Source organism: Schistocerca americana, chromosome 1, assembly GCF_021461395.2.
Source record: "Schistocerca americana isolate TAMUIC-IGC-003095 chromosome 1, iqSchAmer2.1, whole genome shotgun sequence".
NCBI lineage: Eukaryota > Metazoa > Arthropoda > Insecta > Orthoptera > Acrididae > Schistocerca > Schistocerca americana.
In genome coordinates, this window is record NC_060119.1 from 646648474 (window position 1) to 646670016 (window position 21543).

At 43.8% G+C, this 21543-nt stretch overlaps 1 protein-coding gene across 5 annotated transcripts in view; it reads right to left on the reverse strand.

Annotated features, from left to right (window-relative positions):
* The window catches only part of LOC124607819 (calpain-A), a 602483-nt gene that overhangs the window by 146391 nt on the left and 434549 nt on the right, over window positions 1–21543 (reverse strand). Inside the window, exon 1 of one of the 5 annotated variants that reach the window (XM_047139940.1) lies at window positions 21451–21524. The exons of the other annotated variants lie outside the window; for them this stretch is intronic. Coding sequence (XP_046995896.1) covers window positions 21451–21486 — 36 coding nt within the window. The 5' untranslated portion in view covers window positions 21487–21524. Of the gene's footprint in view, window positions 1–21450; window positions 21525–21543 lie in introns of those variants that run through there. 5 annotated transcript variants of the gene reach the window in all.

The following is a 21543-nucleotide window of genomic DNA, read 5'->3' on the forward strand; positions in this document are numbered from 1 at the left end:
CGGTAGCCACAGCCGGTTTAAGGTCACTTGCTAGTAAATGTACTTCAAAAATTCGAATTTGTTTCCCATCTTAATATTTAGAGTTTTCTGAACAAAATGGTAGTTAAATTAACTGCTTCGGACATCGGGAACACCTTTAAAAACAAATTTAAATATATGTCGGTAGGCGGCGACGACGGTGTTTCCGCTGTGGTCGGATGTCAAATGGCGTCATTATTATTTTGTCACTTCGCAAAGATACACTGCGTATTGGTTTTTTGAGTTGGAAGCCCTATTAGCATACACGCTTTCCGATGCTCCTTTGTTTTATTTTGTGTATCTATGGTTTTCGAGAGTTGTTTGTGTTCAAACTTCTTTACGTTGAGTAGTTGGTGCTGTGTCATTCTCGGAAGTAGTTATGCCTCCAAAAAAAAGGATTTTGGAGCGGGAAAACTTAAGTTTTATGGTAATCGGTTTACTTCGTTGGAAAGTAAGGACTGTGTAATTACATCCACAAACCAACTGGATGTTATGTCGACTCCGCCATGTGCCTCTAAGACAGAAGCTAAAATATTTGAGTACCCAGAGTGACATTTCTATAAAATATGATCCAAACACTGTAACGGAATGTGTTTCCATATTTGCTGAATTGAGTGCTTTATGTTCGCTTCTAAAGAATGGTGTTTTGTTATTTCTGTGGGGTAACTAAAACTGGGTATTATTCTGGATTGTGCAAAGGAAGAGTTTATAATACAAATATAAGCCTTGCAAATGGAATGAGCTGTTCTGGGAAGGGTAGAAAGGCAGCTCACACATTTTGTGCTATCGTGAATTTGCCTCCACCTACAAGATTTGAGAAGTACACAGTTACTTCTTGAAAGTCTTTGTCAAGTGAGTGCTGTGTCAACGAAGAAAGCAGTAGAAAAAACTGTGTTATGCAATGCAGGTGGCACTGATATAGCTGCAGCCTTTGATGGGACATGTTAAAAGCGTGGTCACCTATCACTGAATGGTGTTGTCACCGCAACATCCCTATAAAATGGAAAGGTGATTGACATAGAATTTATGATAAAGTAGTGTTATGGTTGCACAGGAAATAACCAGAATCATGTTTGTGTTCAGAATTTTTATGGGTACAGTGGTGGAATGGAATCAGAGAGAGTTCTCAAAATATTTCAAAGGTCAGAAGAGAAAAATGGTGTACTGTATGTGAAGTACCTTGGAACCGGAGACTCCAAAGGGTTTGCAAATGTGTTGGAAAATATGCCTTATGGAACAACTGGAAAAGTTGTTAAGTTAGAGCGCGTTGGTCATGTCCAAAAGAGGAAGGGCACACGTTTACATAAGCTAATAAAAGATACGAAGAGGAAAAAACTCAGTGATAGCAAACTAATTGGTGGTCTGGGTCGCCTTACTAAGGAAAAGGTGGACAAACTGCAGCTCTATTATGGTTTAGCCATAAGAAGGAATCGAGACAATATTGAGCCCATGAAGAAAGCAGTATCTGCTACCTTTTTACATAAAGCTACGGATGGCTATCCACAGCATGCTCTCTGCGACACTGGTGTGGACACATGGTGTGGATACAGAAAAGCATCACTCCCTGCCATTTGAGGTATTTGAAGCAATTAAGCCCATATGCAGGGACTTAAGTGACACTAAACTATTGTCACAGTGCTTACATGGAAAGACACAAAAGTTAATGACTGTTTCAACTATGTGATATGGGAATGCTTGCCTAAAACTGTGTTTGTTAGTTTCAATACCATTAGATTAAGTGTATTAGATGCAGTTATTTCCTTTAATCATGGGACAGTTAGCAGAAGTGATGTTTTAGAGCTGTTGGGAATAACTCCTGGTTTCAATAAGAGACAAGCACAGATGGCAATTGATTCCTTGAAAGTGGCCGAAGGCGAAAAATCGGTTCTTGAGTCAACTAAAGAGGCCAGAATAGCAAATTGGAGCAAGAAAAGGAAGAGAGAAGATGAACACCCACACCAAGAATATTACGCAACTGGAGGGTTTTAGGAACAATAAAGGTGAGTAACAGATGAACCTTTGATCTGAATTTCCCAAGAATCAAATTTTCTGACATGTTTATTTTATGCGGAAAAAAACTATTTGAGCTAGCGGTCTGAAATTTGTGGTATTTGAGGCTACCATTTGGAGAAAAGTAGACTATAGACACCAGCTTACTATCACCAGGAGGAAAAATATACTCTTATAAATTATAAAAAATTACCTTAATTTTGATTGTCTAATTTATGTATTTATAGTATAAAAACTATTGATTGAAATCATTTGATTGCAGTCTACTTTATAGATAGCAATGTCATAAATGTGTGCACAAAGTCTTAAGCATCTGTGAAAAGTAGCTAATAAGTCTATAGACTTCACACAAGGACTGACAGGAAAAAATTTTTAAGTTTCTGACCAACATAAACGTTCATATAACGAAGTTTATATCATAGCTATTCTGATTATTCTTATACCAAAATCCTCATCCTTAAAACACTGTCGTTGTCCTAAAATTTCTTCGTATTCAGAGTTCACACTATGTAGTTAGACCCTCAAACTTTATGAAAATTCTTACAGTTTTTCCAGCCGTTCACTGGCAAGTTAGGCCCGCTGCTGTTAAGATTTCTGTACAGGACGTATCACTATCAGCAGTGGCCGCTAGTGACTTATACCCCTGTCAGTTGTCAATTGTGATGCGCACTGTACACAACTCTTGCATTTGGAGGTGACATGTTCCACATCCACGAGGATCTCCTCAACACGGATCTATGGAACGAAAAACTAATCTAAGGTCCGAGTCAGATCGGCGCCCAAAGCGGCCGCTACTAATCGTGATACGTCCTGTATAGAAATCTTACAGCTGTGGCGCATCTGGTGCGATTATCAGTTTGACGCCCCAAGAGGTGGCTTGTGTAGTTTGGGCCTTAAACCGGCCCTGCTTGTGGCACCTGATTTTAAAGATGACTGGTATCCGATAAGAGTAGTCTTAAAATAGTGTTGTTGTTGTTGTTGTGGTGGTGGTGGTCTTCAGTCCTGAGACTGGTTTGATGCAGCTTTCCATGCTACTATATCCTGTGCAAGCTTCTTCATCTCCCAGTACCTACTGCAGCCTACATCCTTCTGAATCGGCTTAGTGTATTCATCTCTTGGTCTCCCTCTATGATTTTTACCCTCCACGCTGCCCTCCAGTACTAAATTGGTGATCCCTTGATGCCTCAGAACATGTCCTACCAACTGATCCCTTTTTCTAGTCAAGTTGTGCCACAAACTTCTCTTCTCCCCAATCCTATTCAATACTTTCTCATTAGTTATGTGATCTACCCATCTAATCTTCAGCATACTTAAAAATTAGAATAATCTGAGCCTACAGTCACATGGAAATATTGGATCACATCCAAGTCTCAGAGTTGTGCTGGCGATGGTCACGACTACCAAACGAAACCTAGTTATCCTTCCATGGCACCGGTGGCGTGGACAGTGCGGCAGTAGGCTGAATGCGCGGGTGGGGCTTAGCTGGGTACTTCTATTTACAGCGTTCCTTGCGGGAGCCGAGCGAGTAGTGAGACAGCAGCACAAAAGCATTAGCGGTCGCTCCCGGTTGCAAAGGAAGAGATTTCGAATACTGTTCTGAACGCTAGGTGTACTGGCAGCCTTTGGCGAACTTAGATATACAGCGGAGAAAACCAGATAGACTAAGTACAAAGTAGTACAAAGTTTCATCATTTGTACCTCGTTCATAATTGGGTTAGGCGTTGACATCGTGTTCTTTTCCCTATTTTAATGGACGTGAAATGAAATGAAAGTACTTCTAAATAAAGAAAATGGATGAGAGTAAAGAAAACAGAGGGCTCTTATTCGAAAGGAGGCCACTGCAATTTGTCAACACTGCGAGGATGAGCTATACCAGAATTGTGCTCACGTATGTGGGATCGCTATCAATATTAAAACATTTACAGTGTAGAAAGTTGTGTGCGCAGCAAGAGTCCAATGAGGTAACCCGCTGACATAAGCGACTTTGATGAACGGTCGATTGCTGCGGGCCGGCGACGGAACGAGATTCTCGCGAACAGCGAATTGTATGCTGCTGTCTTCAAGAATCTATTGAAAGTTGCTTAAGGAAGGTGAAGCCGCGATTGGTACTAGGGAGCAGCCTTGTATCCATTGTTCAGTGGTCTCCTACCTTTGGCAGCACCGGCAGTACGGACACGTCTAGTCTCGCAGGAGCTCCGCGATCCGCGGCGATATTGCTGGCACAACAAACGACATCTTTACAGATATGTTCAAACTACGGCAGGGTTCTTTACACGAGAAATGCGTTTTGCATCACGTAAATCGCTACATATATAAATAGGAAAGCTGCTCAACAATATTTACAAGGGCGTGTTGTTCCCCAACGCCAACACACTGGGGGAGAATCGTGAAGATAGAACCACTGAAATTAGGATTTCAAATAGAGGTCACACAGTCAATCTTAATGGGATGGAAAGGGTGTAAATACCACACTGATATTAAAATACTTCCTCCCCCCACCCCTACAACAGAGGATTGCTTTGTTAGGAAACGAAGACTTGAGTTGCAGGAAGAAGACAGAAATATACTTATGAGAGTATAGTCATTCTCCGCTATGGAATTTAAAGAGTAACTATATGCGTATGCAGACATTAACACTAAATCCATAACTGTACAGAGAAATACAAGGCAGCTTGAGCGACAGTAGAGCAGTACATGAAGAGCACAAAGTTGTTTACTCAAATGTTACGAGCGGAGCTCACCGTTGGTTTCACAGGCTTTCACAGCTTTGTTTGCATAATGTCAGACTGACATTTTAAACCCCTGTCCCCTCAGTGTTAACCGATACAATTACTAGCGGCTTCTCGTTACTGAACAAAAGATAAATGCTAATAGCTACTTGTAGCTCACATTTCAAGTGGACCGAGCACTTAGTATGACATGTAGCAAGCTATCGAATTTAAAATGTGTGCTAATGCAACTGTAATGGTGTAGTGCATTTAACTAAAGCATGGTACGATGCGAAGAAAGTCTTATAGCGTGCGACGAAGGCACATGGAAATGACAGAATGGCGTCTTCAGGACCAGGTATTTATCAGAGAACGATGGTCGCCTCTGTACGGCGAAAAGTCGCTTAATGTTAGCGATGACCTCTTCCGTAAGCTCACAGATATTTAAGTCTAATACGGACTCAAACACGAGATAGTTTTATAAATCCCTACCATTTCCGATTAAAATTTTACACGACACGGGAAGAAACAGGTCACATACTTGCAGCAATCTATAATATAGGTTGTTTAAAAGGAGTGTACGTATTCCTACAAGAGGTATGTGTTGATCAGTACTAGAAGAAAAGTTTCTATTATTATGTCTAGTAATCGGTATCTGTCGAGATGCGCGATAGTCCGTCCTCTCATTCTCATCAGTCTGTTAGTGGAAGTAACTGTAGGCAGCACTACACGTGGTTAACACGTATACTGACACACCGTTCAGCCCTTCGTTGCCGTGAGTCACGCATTCTCTCAAATACACCTGGCTCTGGGATGCATCACATGCATTCAGCACACGCTCCTGTAACGTCGGCACATGGTCGTGGGTTGGGCATGCACCAATGCCTTTGAATGTCCCCATAACCAAAAATCGAACGGTTTCAGGTCATGCTACGCGACCACCTCGACGAATCCATCGCCAATGCAACGTTGCGATCAGGCACTATCGCACGATCCAGAAAATGGGATAGTACCCCACCGTGCACAAACCACAGTAACCTCTCCTTTCTGCAAGGATAACGTTCTCCAGTAGCGCTCACAATTCACCGCGCTGAAAACGGTGACATGCAATACCCGTTAATCGGTTTGGTGAAGTGTGTGCGTCTGATAGCGACAATTCCTGCCCGTATTTTTTTATACTGAAGCGAACATGATGCCTATCCTCCATGGTTGCCGAGGCTCTGTCCACACGTGCTTATTGCAGTCATTTACTATGCCATCCCTTGTGAATCCTGCGTCCTCTGTAAATACAATGTGCATTGTGAATTGCGGTTCTCAACGATCCGTATCTCAACAGGTATTTGTTTCGGACGATCATCATTACAGGAACTTTTAGTTTTAATCAGTACTACCTCCTATAGGATGTGGCTATTTACTTTTTAAAAACTGCGTGTAGTTCCGTCTCTTAAAAACTATTTCACTACATTCGCCCCCTACCATACACAAATCAAGTACACGCCGCCAGTGAAGTGATGGGAGCTAGAATGAGTACAGCGCCCCACACGTTACCACTTGTCACTCTGTGACTAGCACCACAGATCAAGTTTAAGTGACAGGATAGCACTATCAGAATGATGTTCGTGATCTAGCCTAGCACGTCGCTCTCGCGAACTCTTAGAACAGCTTTGTCGAGAGAAGAGAGTGAAGGGGGTTCTACATTCGCGTTCAGATCACGAAGAACGAGAAAAGAAAACCGAAAAATCTTGGGTTTGTGCTATTCCGTGCTTATACACTCCTGGAAATGGAAAAAAGAACACATTGACACCGGTGTGTCAGACCCACCATACTTGCTCCGGACACTGCGAGAGGGCTGTACAAGCAATGATCACACGCACGGCACAGCGGACACACCAGGAACCGCGGTGTTGGCCGTCGAATGGCGCTAGCTGCGCAGCATTTGTGCACCGCCGCCGTCAGTGTCAGCCAGTTTGCCGTGGCATACGGAGCTCCATCGCAGTCTTTAACACTGGTAGCATGCCGCGACAGCGTGGACATGAACCGTATGTGCAGTTGACGGACTTTGAGCGAGGGCGTATAGTGGGCATGCGGGAGGCCGGGTGGACGTACCGCCGAATTGCTCAACACGTGGGGCGTGAGGTCTCCACAGTACATCGATGTTGTCGCCAGTGGTCGGCGGAAGGTGCACGTGCCCGTCGACCTGGGACCGGACCGCAGCGACGCACGGATGCACGCCAAGACCGTAGGATCCAACGCAGTGCCGTAGGGGACCGCACCGTCACTTCCCAGCAAATTAGGGACACTGTTGCTCCTGGGGTATCGACGAGGACCATTTGCAACCGTCTCCATGAAGCTGGGCTACGGTCCCGCACACCGTTAGGCCGTCTTCCGCTCACGCCCCAACATCGTGCAGCCCGCCTCCAGTGGTGTCGCGACAGGCGTGAATGGAGGGACGAATGGAGACGTGTCGTCTTCAGCGATGAGAGTCGCTTCTGCCTTGGTGCCAATGATGGTCGTATGCGTGTTTGGCGCCGTGCAGGTGAGCGCCACAATCAGGACTGCATACGACCGAGGCACACAGGGCCAACACCCGGCATCATGGTGTGGGGAGCGATCTCCTACACTGGCCGTACACCACTGGTGATCGTCGAGGGGACACTGAATAGTGCACGGTACATCCAAACCGTCATCGAACCCATCGTTCTACCATTCCTAGACCGGCAAGGGAACTTGCTGTTCCAACAGGACAATGCACGTCCGCATGTATCCCGTGCCACCCAACGTGCTCTAGAAGGTGTAAGTCAACTACCCTGGCCAGCAAGATCTCCGGATCTGTCCCCCATTGAGCATGTTTGGGACTGGATGAAGCATCGCCTCACGCGGTCTGCACGTCCAGCACGAACGCTGGTCCAACTGAGGCGCCAGGTGGAAATGGCATGGCAAGCCGTTCCACAGGACTACATCCAGCATCTCTACGATCGTCTCCATGGGAGAATAGCAGCCTGCATTGCTGCGAAAGGTGGATATACACTGTACTAGTGCCGACATTGTGCATGCTCTGTTGCCTGTGTCTATGTGCCTGTGGTTCTGTCAGTGTGATCATGTGATGTATCTGACCCCAGGAATGTGTTAATAAAGTTTCCCCTTCCTGGGACAATGAGTTCACGGTGTTCTTATTTCAATTTCCAGGAGTGTATATTTGCATTTGTATGAGACATTTTCATTCCTATGAGAGACACATACTTCCGTACGGAGGAAATATACACATAAAAAAAAGTTTTGCGTCACCCCGGTTCCCAGAACTCCTGAAGATAGACGCTGACTATGAATATTGTATCGCAGGCACAGTCCCTTTGACTGTTCAGAGATGTCACTAAACCCGCCCAAAGATGTAAGCAACCACACATGAGCAGCGCCTATTAGACAGAGGGGGTCCGACAACCTGTCAGTTCCAGTCATTCCACCGGGAAGGAGGTACACGGCTCGTGTTGTCTGTAGTTCAACCATGCCTAGACGGTCAATACCGCGGTTCGATCACGTCTGCATTGTTACTTTGTGCCAGGAAGTGCTCAACAAGGGAAGTGTCCAGGAGTCTCGGGGGGAACCAAAGCGATGTTGTTCGGACATGGAGGAGACAGAGGGGGGACAGGAATTGTCGATGACATGCCTCTCTCCGGCCACCCAAGGGCTACTACTGCGGTGGATGACCGCTACTTACGGATTATGGCTTGGAGGAACCCTGACAGCAACGCCATCTTGGTGAATAATGCTTTTCATGCTGTTACAGGACGTCGTGTTACAACTCAAACTGTGCGCAACAGGCTGCACGATGCGCAACTTCACTCCCGACGTCCATGGCGAGGTCCATCTTTGCAACCACGACACCAAGCAGCGCGATACAGATGGGCCCAACAACAATGCCGAATGGAACGCTCAGGTGGAATGACTGGAACTGACCGGTTGTCGGACCCCCTCCGTCTAATAGGCGCTGCTCATGTATGGTTGCTTACATCTTTGGGCGGGTTTAGTGACATCTCTGAACAGTCAAAGGGTCTGTGCCTGCGATACAATATTCATAGTCAGCGTCTATCTTCACCGATGAGTGGTTCAAATGGTTTGAAGGGCTCTGAACACTATGGGACTTAACAAAATGGCTCTGAGCACTATGGGACTCAACTACTGTGGTCATCAGTCCCTTAGAACATAGAACTACTTAAACGTAACTAACCTAAGGACATCACACACATCCATGCCCGAGGCAGGATTCGAACCTGCGACCGTAGCGGTCGCGCGGTTCCAGACTCAAGCGCCTAGAACTGCTCGGCCACTTAGGCCGGCACCGATGAGTGTCTCACATGCTTTCCACCAGACGATCGTCGGAGTGCAGCAAGGTGGAGGTTCCCTGCTGTTTTGGGGTGGCATTATGTGGGGCTGACGTACGCCGCTGGTGGTCATGGAAGATGCCGTAACGGCTGTACGATACGTGTATGCCATTCTCCGACCAATAGTTCAACCATATCCGCAGCATATTGGCGAGGCATTCGTCTTCATGGGCGACTAGTTGCGCCCCCATCGTGCACATCTTGTGTGACTTCCTTCAGAATGACGACATCGCTCGACTAGAGTGGCAAGCATGTTCTCCAGACATGAACCTGACAGAACATGGTTGGGATAGACTGAAAAGGGCTGTTTATGGACGACGTGACCCACTAACCACTCCGAGGGATCTACACCGAATCGCCGTTGAGGAGAGGGACAGTCTGGACCGACAGTGCCTTGGTGAACTTGTGGATAGTATGTCACGACGAATACAGGCATGCATCAGTGCAAGAGGACGTGCTACTTGGTATCGGAGGTACCGTTGTGTACAGAAATCTGGACCACCACCTCTGAAGGTCTCGCTGTATGTTGGTACAATAGGCAATGTGTGGTTTTCATGAGCAATAAAAGGGCGGAAATGATGTTTATGTTAATGTCTATTCCATTTTTATGTACAGGTTCCGGAACTCTCGGAACCAAAGCGATTCAAAACTTTTTATGATGTGTGTAGAAACAGGCTACCTGACGCTGAGAAGCAATTGAAAGGGTTTAAAACATGTGTTGCCAGGTCTGGATGGAACCCCAATTCGTGTTGACGGAGACTTCTGTACGGCATTCCCTCCCTTATTTAGCTTGCAACTATCACAAATCTCTAGCTCAGCGCAAACAACCAAGTGATAAAAAAAAAAAAAAAACAGGTGACTTGTGTGTAAGAAGGGTAAAAGAACTAAACCGCTAAATTAGAGGCCTATATCCTTAAAACGGTATGTTCAAGAATTGAGGAACATATTTTGAGTTCCAATATAGCGTATTTCTTCGACTGCGAGTGTTCATCAGAGACAAAGGTATCGTTAGAAGTGTTCCAAGGACGCGTGACAGGACCGCTCTTGTTTCCTATATACGTAAATGATCTAATGGATAGGATGAGCAGCAATCTGTGACTTTGCTGATGACGGTGTAGTATGCGGGAAAATATCGTCGTTGAGTGACTGTGGAAGGATAAAGGATGACAAAGAACGTCTGTCTGGTGTGGTGAATGGCAATTGCTTCTACGTGTACAAAAATGCAAGTTACTGCAGATGAGTGAGGAAAACAATCTTGTCAAATTCGAACATAGCATTAGTGGTGTGCTGCTTGACACAGTCACAAGGATGAAATATTTAGGCATAACGTCGAAAAACTATGTGTAATGGAACGAGCACGTAAGGACGGTACGAATGGTCGACTTCGTTTATCGGGAGAATTTTAGGAATGTGTATCTCATTTACAAAGGAGGTCGCTTGCGTAGGACACTAGTGCGACCCATTCTTCAGCCATCAAGTCGGATTAAAGGAAGACATTGAAACAATTCAGAAGCGCGCTGTTAGATCTGTTACTGGTAGATCCGATCATCACTCTAGTGTTACGGAAATGCTCCTAAACTCAAATGGGTATCCCTGGAGGAAAGACTACGTTCTTTTCGCGAAACACTATTAAGGATACAGGGTACTTTTTTCGGCTCAATATTGTGTAAAAATCAACACCTACTTCTTTCAGGCACTGTTAATAATGTGTGTGTTTTACAGATTTTTTTGTTGATATCAGGTAATGCAGCACACTTTCTAAACAATTGGAAATATTTTGAAATTTTTTTAACTTCTTTGGGTTATTAAAAAATTACAAAGAAATTTATGCATTTTTTCCCAAAATGGATCCTCAAATTGAGGTAACATTTAATCCAATGTTATACATTTGAAGGAGACCAAATTTTTACCAGAGATGCATGACAGACCTATTTAATTCCACCTGTTACTTATATTACAACGATAAAAAATATCGCATTTTACATTCTAATTATGTAATTTTTTCTAATAAATATGTAATTTTTTTATAATTTAGTTGATTCTGCAATAAAGCTTAGGTCTACTACGTAAGTATGGACTCAGAAAAAAATTAGAGCAATACTTTATAAACTTTAGGAAATATTTGTACCCGAGTTCTGAAAAACACAACTTGCGGGAAATTGTGAATGAAGATACGAGTTCAATTAAACTGCAGAACATTCCTGAAGCATAGTTTTCATCCTGCAGCATTTCTTCATCTTCAAGCTTCCTCTTGGCATTTCTTTTAGAACTTCTTACTTCTCTGGTAACTTTAAGAGCGAATCTTTCAGCTTCATGCACCCGTTGTCTGTCACACGTAAACAACTGATCTTCCAAATTAGAGCCACATTTTATGCCCAAATTTCTCATGACTTACAATCTTCCTATTATCACTCCATCACTAAAACATTTCACTGAATCTAGTACACCAACTTTTAATGTATTTAGTCCTACAAAAACATTCTTGGGTAATGTTTTCCATATGCAATGGTTGAAACTTCCATTTTTATTCTGAGTGCCCCATGAAGACATTTACTAAGCAAAACAGGGTCATTCAGGTCTCCAAAAATTGATTTTATTTCATAACAGGCTCAGGAAGAGAATGCTTATGATGGTATATTTGACCACTTTCTTTTGGTTTTTGGTAACCACACCAAGATTCTGCTCCTTTAGGGCCAAGTCCAAGAACAGGGTGGTCATCTGCGGACAACTTATTTTAAGTAGGTGGCCCATACAGCTCTTCTCATCGCTGTAACACCATTCAGAGGTGCAGTTCGTCTAATGGCCAGTCCATAATAACTCTGAAGGAGGTCTGTTTCAGTTTGTCAATCTGCCTCGGCCAGACAGATTTTCCATCAGATAGCAACTTTCATTTCTCTTCGTAGCTTCCTCAATCTAGCACCGATCCCCTTTTGCCCATGTCCACAACACTCCAGTTTTGTTACCAAGGAATCGCCATAAACATTGAACTCATTAATTTTATTGAAAGCTTTAGAGTCCCCATCGCCTAGGTACTTCGTATATCTAACGTTATAAAGGGCACCGACCTCTGAAATATTTTTAGAGCTCCATCACACTCCATACTTCCACTGTAACCATCATAATTCTTATAACATTGATATTCAATATGTCCTCCAGTGTTACCGTGGTAGGTGTGGCAGTACTTAGATAAGCGCTCAGCATCAACAACGTTTCCATTCTCCAGGGAAGTAGCAGTTACAACACCATTCAAGGAACAATGTCCTCAACGTTGCCATGTCCCACCAAGCGCAACAGCAATGTCCCTGGTTCCACTAATATTTATAGTTTCGTCTACTGCACGTTTCATAGATGATTTAGACACAAACCTCAAGGCACCTAAAAGTATTTTTATGTACTTGCTGAACCTATGGGAGGAGGAGGAAGGTCCATCAAACCACAAAACGTTTGAGCAGCCTTTTTTTTTCTTTTTCCTATTGCACGCATTGCATACACTAACTTCATATTCGCATCATATGAATTACGCACAATATTTGAAGTCATTTTTGAGGTAGATTTATTGCTGGATCTACACATAACTAATTTTGACGCTAAACCCTTCCTGCTACTTTTGTTCAGTTATTTCCAGACCCCCTACACCATCACATTGTTTACATTTCGCCACTTCCTTTATCAAAGATAAGATCTCCACGTTAACAACAACAAATCCACTACAAACAGCGTCATTGTTAACACAAAAATCTACCATGTGGCAATTTCTTCCCTGAAGAACTGAGGCATAGGTTACTTTCAACGGTGTGGCTTGCTTTGTTTGAACTGGTTACCACGGAATTTCCTTTTATTGAATTTCTTGATGCGTGGCATAGTATTTATTGCACACTAAAGGATATGTACTTCCACAAATATATGTAGCACTCAGGCAACAAACATTCAGTAGCACGCGAACAAATTGATTCTGCGAAACAAAAGTAAATACCAGGAAAGATAATCATTTACAGATATTAGAAACCTGCACTGTTACCAACATATACAGTGTATCATACGTATAATCGCTGGAAACAAAGTTCACAGTTCTTTTCGAAAAACTACTGGTTTCTGTAACAGAAATAAAGGGGACGTGGCGGCATACATGACCGTAACTTTAAAATTTGGTGTATATAGGTCATTTTTCATTTGAAACCCTATAATGTATCTATCAATGTAATCATGGAAGACTATTTTAATAAAGTGATATAAAATTTCGATTTTTCCGCAATTTATAAGTACCCTTTACCCTTGAGGGAATTTAGCGAAGGCATTTGTAACTGACTGCAGAGCGAGTCCATTAGCAGCAAAGTACATTTCGCTTCAGAACCACAGAGAGAAGATAAATCAGGACTTGCACGGAAACATATAGGCATTCTTTTTCTCATCTATCCATTTGCGAGTGGAATAGGAAAGGAAATGACTAGTAGTTGTAAATGGTATCGTCCACCATACACACTACAGTGGCCTGTAGAGTATGGATTTAGATGAAACTAGAAGTTTTTACGCTTACTTAAGTCCTTAAGGGCGTGCGTCACACCACAATAAACTTAATGTATAGTGGAGCTTGCTTGTAGTAAAGGTAACATCGCACATTGGTGCATCGTTTTACACTGGATACGTACACTTTAATGATCGTTGCTCTGGCCGTCAAAGCAAGTCGTCTCACTCGACAGACTTAAAATTTCAAATTTCGAGCATGCTTGTGATTTGCTGTAGTAATTCGCTAAATGTCTGACAATTTTGTTTCGTCCGATGGTGTATATTCATTTCATACACCTGTCGACTGAAATTTCAATTTGTCACCAAGTCAATGTTAAAATGGCACGTGGTTCGCGTTTCGTAGGAGTCGGACTCGCTGTTCACTTCCACCTGCCCAGAAATACTCGGAGTCGATAAAATCCAAATATTTCCTAAATGCCTGATTCGCCGTGAACAGTGAAATAGCTACGTACCTTTAATCATACGTGGGTAGATTTACTGCCAAACCAGCTGCTTACGGCCCCTTTCACCAATGTAAATGCTTTGCGTGCGAAGGCAAGGGTGAAATTCCTCGTCTTGACAGAGGTGGTGAGTACACCTATAAAACTTTGCTTTTGTTGTGATGGTATGTATGGCGCAGAAATTCAAATCAAGCGCCAACCTGATTTGTTTGCACAGATTCTTAAACTCTGTAGTCGCCAAACTATAAAACACTGTTTTGAACCTTTTACAGACAATCGAAATTAAGTTGAATTTTGTGGAAATTTATAAGGAGTCTGCTCCTTGGATGGAGTAATTTAAACTTAGTCATAGTATTCCTGAAGATTACACAGGAGAAGGAAGTCAGTCTGAAGGTTTCAGGAAGTGCAGAAGACGGCATTGGAGATCAACGATCGGAAGAGTGTCTTCCTACGCGTATCAGAAGAAACAGAGAGGCTACTTTATTTTTTTTATAATCGCGACAAAGTTTTCCAATATAAGTGGAGCATATTTTGAACGACGACCGACATAAAATGAGAAGACTAATTTCTCAACACTGATGTTTCGTTAATTCTACTTATTTTGTGCGCCGATTTCATGCTGTGGATGAGACGCGGCTAGCTACTCAACGTCGGAATGGAACAGCAATAGAAGAAATTGGTGGAAATAGGTGGGCTTGCTCCGAATTTCATCTGTCAGAAAGCTTATTACTAGTATTATCTGGGATGCAGAAAGGAGTCTATTTATTGGGTACCTTGCAATGGGTAATATAAAACTGCCGGTTACAACGAAGTATTTTATTAACAAATAAGGTGTAAAGTTAGGCTTGTAAAAGGAAATAATCATCTCTCATCAGAACAAAATTGCTTCGGCAATGAGAAAACTTTGGGATCTGAGTCGGAACCTCTATCAGAGCACATTTGGCGCCCTCTGAATGACAGCTTTTGATGCATCTGAAAAATTAATGTTTGGAAGACGCTTTGAACTCCTCGAAGAGCTTTAGCTAGCCGTAGATGTGTGATCCGTGGGTGTCTGTAGAATACCCTTCAGGGACACGTTCCATCCCTTGGAAGTGCACTGACCTAAAAAGTGACTACACAGAAAAACCGATTTTGGCTTGAAAACAGTGTCACTGTCAAGGTGACAACTTTTCAGCCACATGTCGCGCTAGTGGAGCTGCAGCGAGCGGAGAGGGTGAGCGGAAGTGGGTCGGCGGTGAGCGTGGCAGAGTTCGTCGACCTCTGGGCGTCGGTGGGCGGCGCGCGATGGGTGGTGGCGCGGTCCTTGCGCGTGGCCCTGTCTCCTAACAGGGAAGCCGTCTTTTCTGTTCTAAACGCGTCCGTGAGTGATAAAACAATGTCAGAATTTACTAGCTTTGTCAAATATTTGACAATGTGTGGCTTTGATTGACGTGTTTGTCAAACATCGGCTATGTTTAAAATGTTAGAGAGAAATTTTGATAGACAGCAGATCTGACAGGATGGCGGACGTGCACATTTATTCTACACTTACCTTACAAGCGGGAGCATAATACAATAAAAATCTATCTGTACTTTATGTATATTGTATTACCATTAACACCATTGCAGTCCTATCTAAGTAACGTATCCTTGATGCCACACGAAATAAAAAGAAATTGAAGGACCAAGTAGAAGAGAATACATACTTGTCTTATTTTTTCAATGCAAGGGCGAAATAACTAAGAAGTTGATGAAATCAGGTTTTGAGTGTAATATAACCTTTAACAGATTTTCATGGGCGTAGTTCTCATTTTCGACCATTCCCTGGACCAGCGGGTCATTTTCTTTTTTGTTTAAACACAATGCTGAAGTCAATGCAAGAAAGGTTATCTGAATCGGTAGCCACTCCCACTAGGGTCGAAATACACCGCGACACCAAGTGTGTCTTCAGAAGTGAGGTTAAACTAACAAACTTACTTTGTTCAAAATGGTTCAAATGGCTGAGCACTATGGGACTTGACTTCTGAGGTCATCAGTCCCCTAGAAATTAGAACTACTTAACTAACCTAAGGACATCAAACACATCCATGCCCGAGGCAGGATTCGAACCTGCGCGGTTCCAGACTGTAGCGCCTAGAACCGCTCGGCCATCTCGGCCGGCCTAGCAACAGCTGTCAAAGGTACCAAATGAAGTTGGCAGTACTTTATGACCTTACTTGTGTGGAACAGCCAATTCTATGACATCGATGCTTGTATGCTGTTTCATGATTGAATGCGCTGTTACACCTGCCTTTGCTGCAGAAGACAGTCATAGGTATTACTTTGACATACTGAACGTGTACCCGATAGTCAGTTGGCCATCAACCTAGAACCCTTTTCACAGTGAGATTGCATCATTGTGTTATCTACTTTATGTCAAACGGCTGCTGAGGAACTTGTCTTCTGTGCATATGACTGGTGGAGCTAAACGTGGTTAGCGATCCCCACATCCACTGATCGCGCGCACTTATTTATTTGCTTTGGAACTATGTTAAACATAACGTTTACAGAAGTTACTCCAGACATCGTTCTTCTGGGGTTCAGTGTCAACAATGCACCTTTACTGATGACACACTGTTTCGTATGTGAGCTGTGTTACAATTTGTGTCAAGTATTAAAGTGCGACAAAATTTGTGGACCTGAATTGGACTGAAGACGGTCCTGATGTCGAAAATGTGCTTTTGTGTTCTTCAAGTAAGTAGTGACAAAACATTGTCTTTTCCTTCTCAGAATATTGTTTATTGACCATTAGGTAGTTTCCAACATGATGAACAGTATTATTATTTTTATGTCCTCACTTTCAGCCCATCTGACACATGCAAACACTTTCAGGGGGCTCTAATATTATTTAAACTAAGTATATCTTGAATATGGCACACTTTGTTAGCTTATGAACTTGTGGCTCTGTTCCAATAGCCCGTTATACCACATTCTTAATATTTTGTCCATAAACGACGGCATTATGAGTGCTGTGACTGTTGACAAATACAAATGAAATATTTTTTCTGCGTCAGTAATTTATTTTGTCGCTACGCATTGCGATGGTTGCCACCAATACCTTCAGGTGGAGAGTTGATTAGTTACATAGCTGGCGTTAGTGAAACGCACTCACGTCTAGCAGCAGCAGCAGCAGACAATGGGCAACGTACACCGATCAGCCAAAACATTGTGACCACCTGCCTACTAGCCTGTATGTCCATCTTTGGCGCGGATAACAGCGGCCACGAATTGTGGCATGTAAGTAATGAGGCCCTGGTAGGGCACTGGTACCATATCTGCACACCCAAGTCACCCAATTCCTGTCAATTTCGGGGAGGGGGGCGATGAGCTCTGACGTCACATTCACTCACATCCCAGATGTGTTCGATCCGACTCGCATCTGCTGGGGAGTTGCGAGAAGGGGGCTGGGGGGGAGCGCATCGATTGGAACTCTCCACTGTGTTCCTCGAACCACTCCATCGCACTCCTGGCCTTGTGACATGGTGACAGGGCTCATTAGCTTGTTGAAAAATGCCACTGCCGTCGGCAAACATTGTCATGAAGGGGTGTATGTGGTCTGCAACCAGCAGACGATTCTCATTGACGTCATGGTGACTTTGCACGAGCTCCACTGAACTGCTGGATGGCCACGCGATTCTTCCCCAGAGCATAATGGAGCCACCGTAAGCTTGTCTCCGTCCTGCAGTACAGGTTTCAGAGAGCTGTTTGCCTGGAAGGTAACAGATTTGCACCCTTCCATTGTCAGTATTCATCAGACCATGCAACGCTCTTCCACTGCTCAAACATCCAGTGCCATTTCAGGCGTCGCCGATGCCGTGATTTTAACATTGACACATTGATGGGTTGTCAGCTGCGGAGGCCCTTCATTATGAGTGTTCGGTGCACTGTGTGTTCACACACACTTGTACTCTGCCCAGCATTAAAGTCTGATGTTAGTCGCGCCATAGTTCGCCGTCATTCCTGTTTTACCCGTCTGCCCAGCCTACGACGTCCGACATCTGTAATGAGGGGTGGCCACCCAACCCCACGACGTCTGAATGTGGTTTCGCCTCATGTTGAAGACACCACAGCACTCCTCGAACACCCGACAAGTCGTGCAGTTTCCAAAAAGCTCGTGCCGAGGCTCAGGGTCATCGTAACCGGCCCTCGGTCAAACTCAGATGGATCGCGTGTCTTCCCCTTTCTACACACGGACAGCCGTTCACTGACACTGCATACACCGTAGTTGTGTTTTGACGAGCAGTCATTCCTCGCCCGATGACGCTGCTGTCTCCTGGACGAGTTTACTGTAAATCGTATGTCGGTTGTCATAATGTTCTGGCTGTTACGTCTTTTGAGGGGCAGTAGAGCTACTAAAGGGTCTGCATACTGCTACTTGTTGCATGTCCTTTCCACTGAACATTAAATTTACACTGTCTCTGAAGCGACAGTGTAAGCATAACGTCCATCGGACAGTAGCAGAATGCTGAGTTCTTATAATTCTGCTGCCCCAAAAAAGATAACATAACCCACATTGTTCTTGGTCTGCTGCTGGGAAAAGGCGTCAGTGCTCTTCACCAACACAAGCTATGTAACTAAATGACATTTCACCTGATGGTGGTGTGTACCACTGAAATGCATAGTGGAAAAATATAAATATATGACTAACGCAGAAAACTTTTATTTGTATACCACTTACTCCAGGCTTCTGAACTTTCTGATGCCATTCTGTTAATACAGCTGTTATGGTAAAAATCCCTGTATTTGTGCCTGAATGCTTATCACTCTCAGCCTGCTATCCTACCTATGGATTGCTTCGATTGTTTCGTAGAAGACCATGACGCTCGCAGGAATGTACAGGGTTATTGAACAAAATGGGCCCAATTTAATTAATTTTTATTTCATGAAAGTACTGGATATGAACAATCTACTCACCACTAGTGAAAGGAAGATCTGCAGGTTGAACAGAAAATTTGATGTCCGATTATTTCTTGATCAGTCACTTTCTCAACTTTGGACATGTCGCATGGGAAAAGAAGATCTGGCTCTTACGTCCTGGCCGCCGAGTTCTCCTGATCTCACGTCATGTCGTTCTCCTTACCTCACGTCATGTCAATTTTCCTTTCTGGGCTTCGTAAAAGACGCACTTCGCGCTCCAACTCTACCTGCTACTCTGGCAGACCTGCGACATCTTATTACTGCTGTGATGAACTCAGTAACACGACAGATGATTCTTCGTGTGTGGGATGAGCACCGCTGTAAAGCTAGGATGTTTGCCCCGCAGCAGGAGGGGGCATATTCAACAACATTGGTAGCCAAGGGCGTTCATACCATGGTTTTTTTGGGGGGGGGGGGGGGGCAGAGAGGCAAGACCTGTAAGGTATGGAGTATTTTTAATATTTTGGTAGACGAATGGCGACTTTTAAGTAGCCATATGAAAGTTCAGTTCAGACACTTAAAATTTATTCTTGAAAGAAAAACAATTGACTACAGTCTATTTCTTCCCTTTCCCTGAGCCCTCCTCACCTCATTCCCCCTCCCCCTGTATGGCCGCCCTTGTTTGTAATCTGTGTTTCTAAAGTTCAAAACTTCTTGTTTCCATCCGTATACAGAAAAAACCGCCCAATTTTTATTTCATGAAGTGAAAATTAATTTAATTGGGTCCGTCGTTTTTGAGAACTAGTTGCTTTCGACCATTACGGCAAGAAAACTTTAAGATAAGTTCCGACCATCTCTTTAAGTTTCATTATTATTACATCTTTACATCGTATGCGACTATACGCTTCAGGCTGGAGGCGCACGTATTGTTGACGGAGTCGTCTCTCGTGACACTAATGTACCCGTACCAAACAGCAGACGCAGTTTGCCGCTTGGGGCGCCAAGTTGAGGAGTGAGGTGGGGGGCGGGGCACCAGAGGCGTCGTGGCTGCAAGACTTTAGTACAGGCCGCATCACAGTATTACTAGCGAAAACTGATAAGGGTCAAATTGTAGGAGGGAAATGGGAGGAGGAGGGGGGGGGGTTAACAAGTCGCTTGTATGTGAAACATTTCTCGAACCGGTCCTGATGTCAAGTTCGCGTTTAGAAAGTACGGTTATCATACTGTTGTAATGATTTATACTTTATATTTACGAACCGTAATACCCTTCTGCAAATATGAGTAGACAGCCTATCCGAAAAATGTACTTGACAACCCAGAGAAGATACGGGATAAAAGCCAAGAAAAATTTATGAACAGCTGCTTCCAAGTGATCTCTCGCTATGAATATGTAAAACAGCTTTACTGACTGGGGACATACAAATATTACAACAATAGCCCTTGCAGTGTTCTAATTCGTTCCATATCAGAAAGGGAACCAGATAGCTAGGAGCTTCTACATAACATCTACTCTCTGCCAGAATGTGAAGTACTACGTATTTTCATTCAATTTCTTTCTGTTATTGTATTGAGCTTGTCCGCAGTTCCCCTATTGAACCTGTTTTTAAATCGCAATTAAAATTAGAAAGCTACATTCTTCACTTCTAGATATACATACACTGTGTATCCCCAGTTTATCCAGTCAAATACTGCAACGCTCATTTACCGGTCTTTCAACTAGAAAATTCGGCAGGTTCTAGTGAAGTTGATTAGGTGCTTGTAGTATTGCATCCGTCTTTCTACCGAGAGTAATTATCTACTAGGACTAAGTGTAGCAACTACAGAAGTATTTCTACTAACCACTAGACTGACTGTATTCTACGCAAATTTCACGTGGTTCTCAGTCACGTCCGTCATTACTGTCTTCATTTCAAATGTATGGTTTACAACAGCTTCATCTACGGCCTATGTTATATACGTAAAGAAGTTCTTTGTCCGTTACAACCCGAGTCTAAAACCACCTCTGTTGACACTACAATTTATCTTACTCTGTATTACATTCAATGCTTCCCAAGATTAACATCTCAAAAGGAAAGATCCTGTTCCATGATTTGAAACAGTCTAAGTTTAGTTTTATTCCTTGGAACAACTGCAAAGCGCATCTAATAGCTTTTTCTTATGGTCCACTGATACTATGGCAACGCGACTCATACGGCCACTGCGGAAATCAGTAACTGGACGGAAACCGTATCTGATTAAGAGGTGACTTACGTCCGAGTTACTGCTGCGACACCTTCACCGTGACAAGGCCACAGCCGGCGAAACAATTATATGTCGCTGCAACTATTTTCGCGGGCGTGTTCGAGTACCTGTGTAGAATGCTGGCGCGATGCAGCACCTGACAAAACAGACCGAAATAACACTGGCCCGTGTGGCAACGGGAGGCATGACTCAGGGTTGGCGGACGGCACACAGCCCCTTGTTGCACCCACGTGCACGGCGCCCCGTGGTACTTACCCAGCTGATGTCGTAGTGGCCGAACCTGTACGGCATGCTGGCAGTCCTGCAACTAGTAACGCCTCCTCGCCTACCCCACCTACCACAGACCTC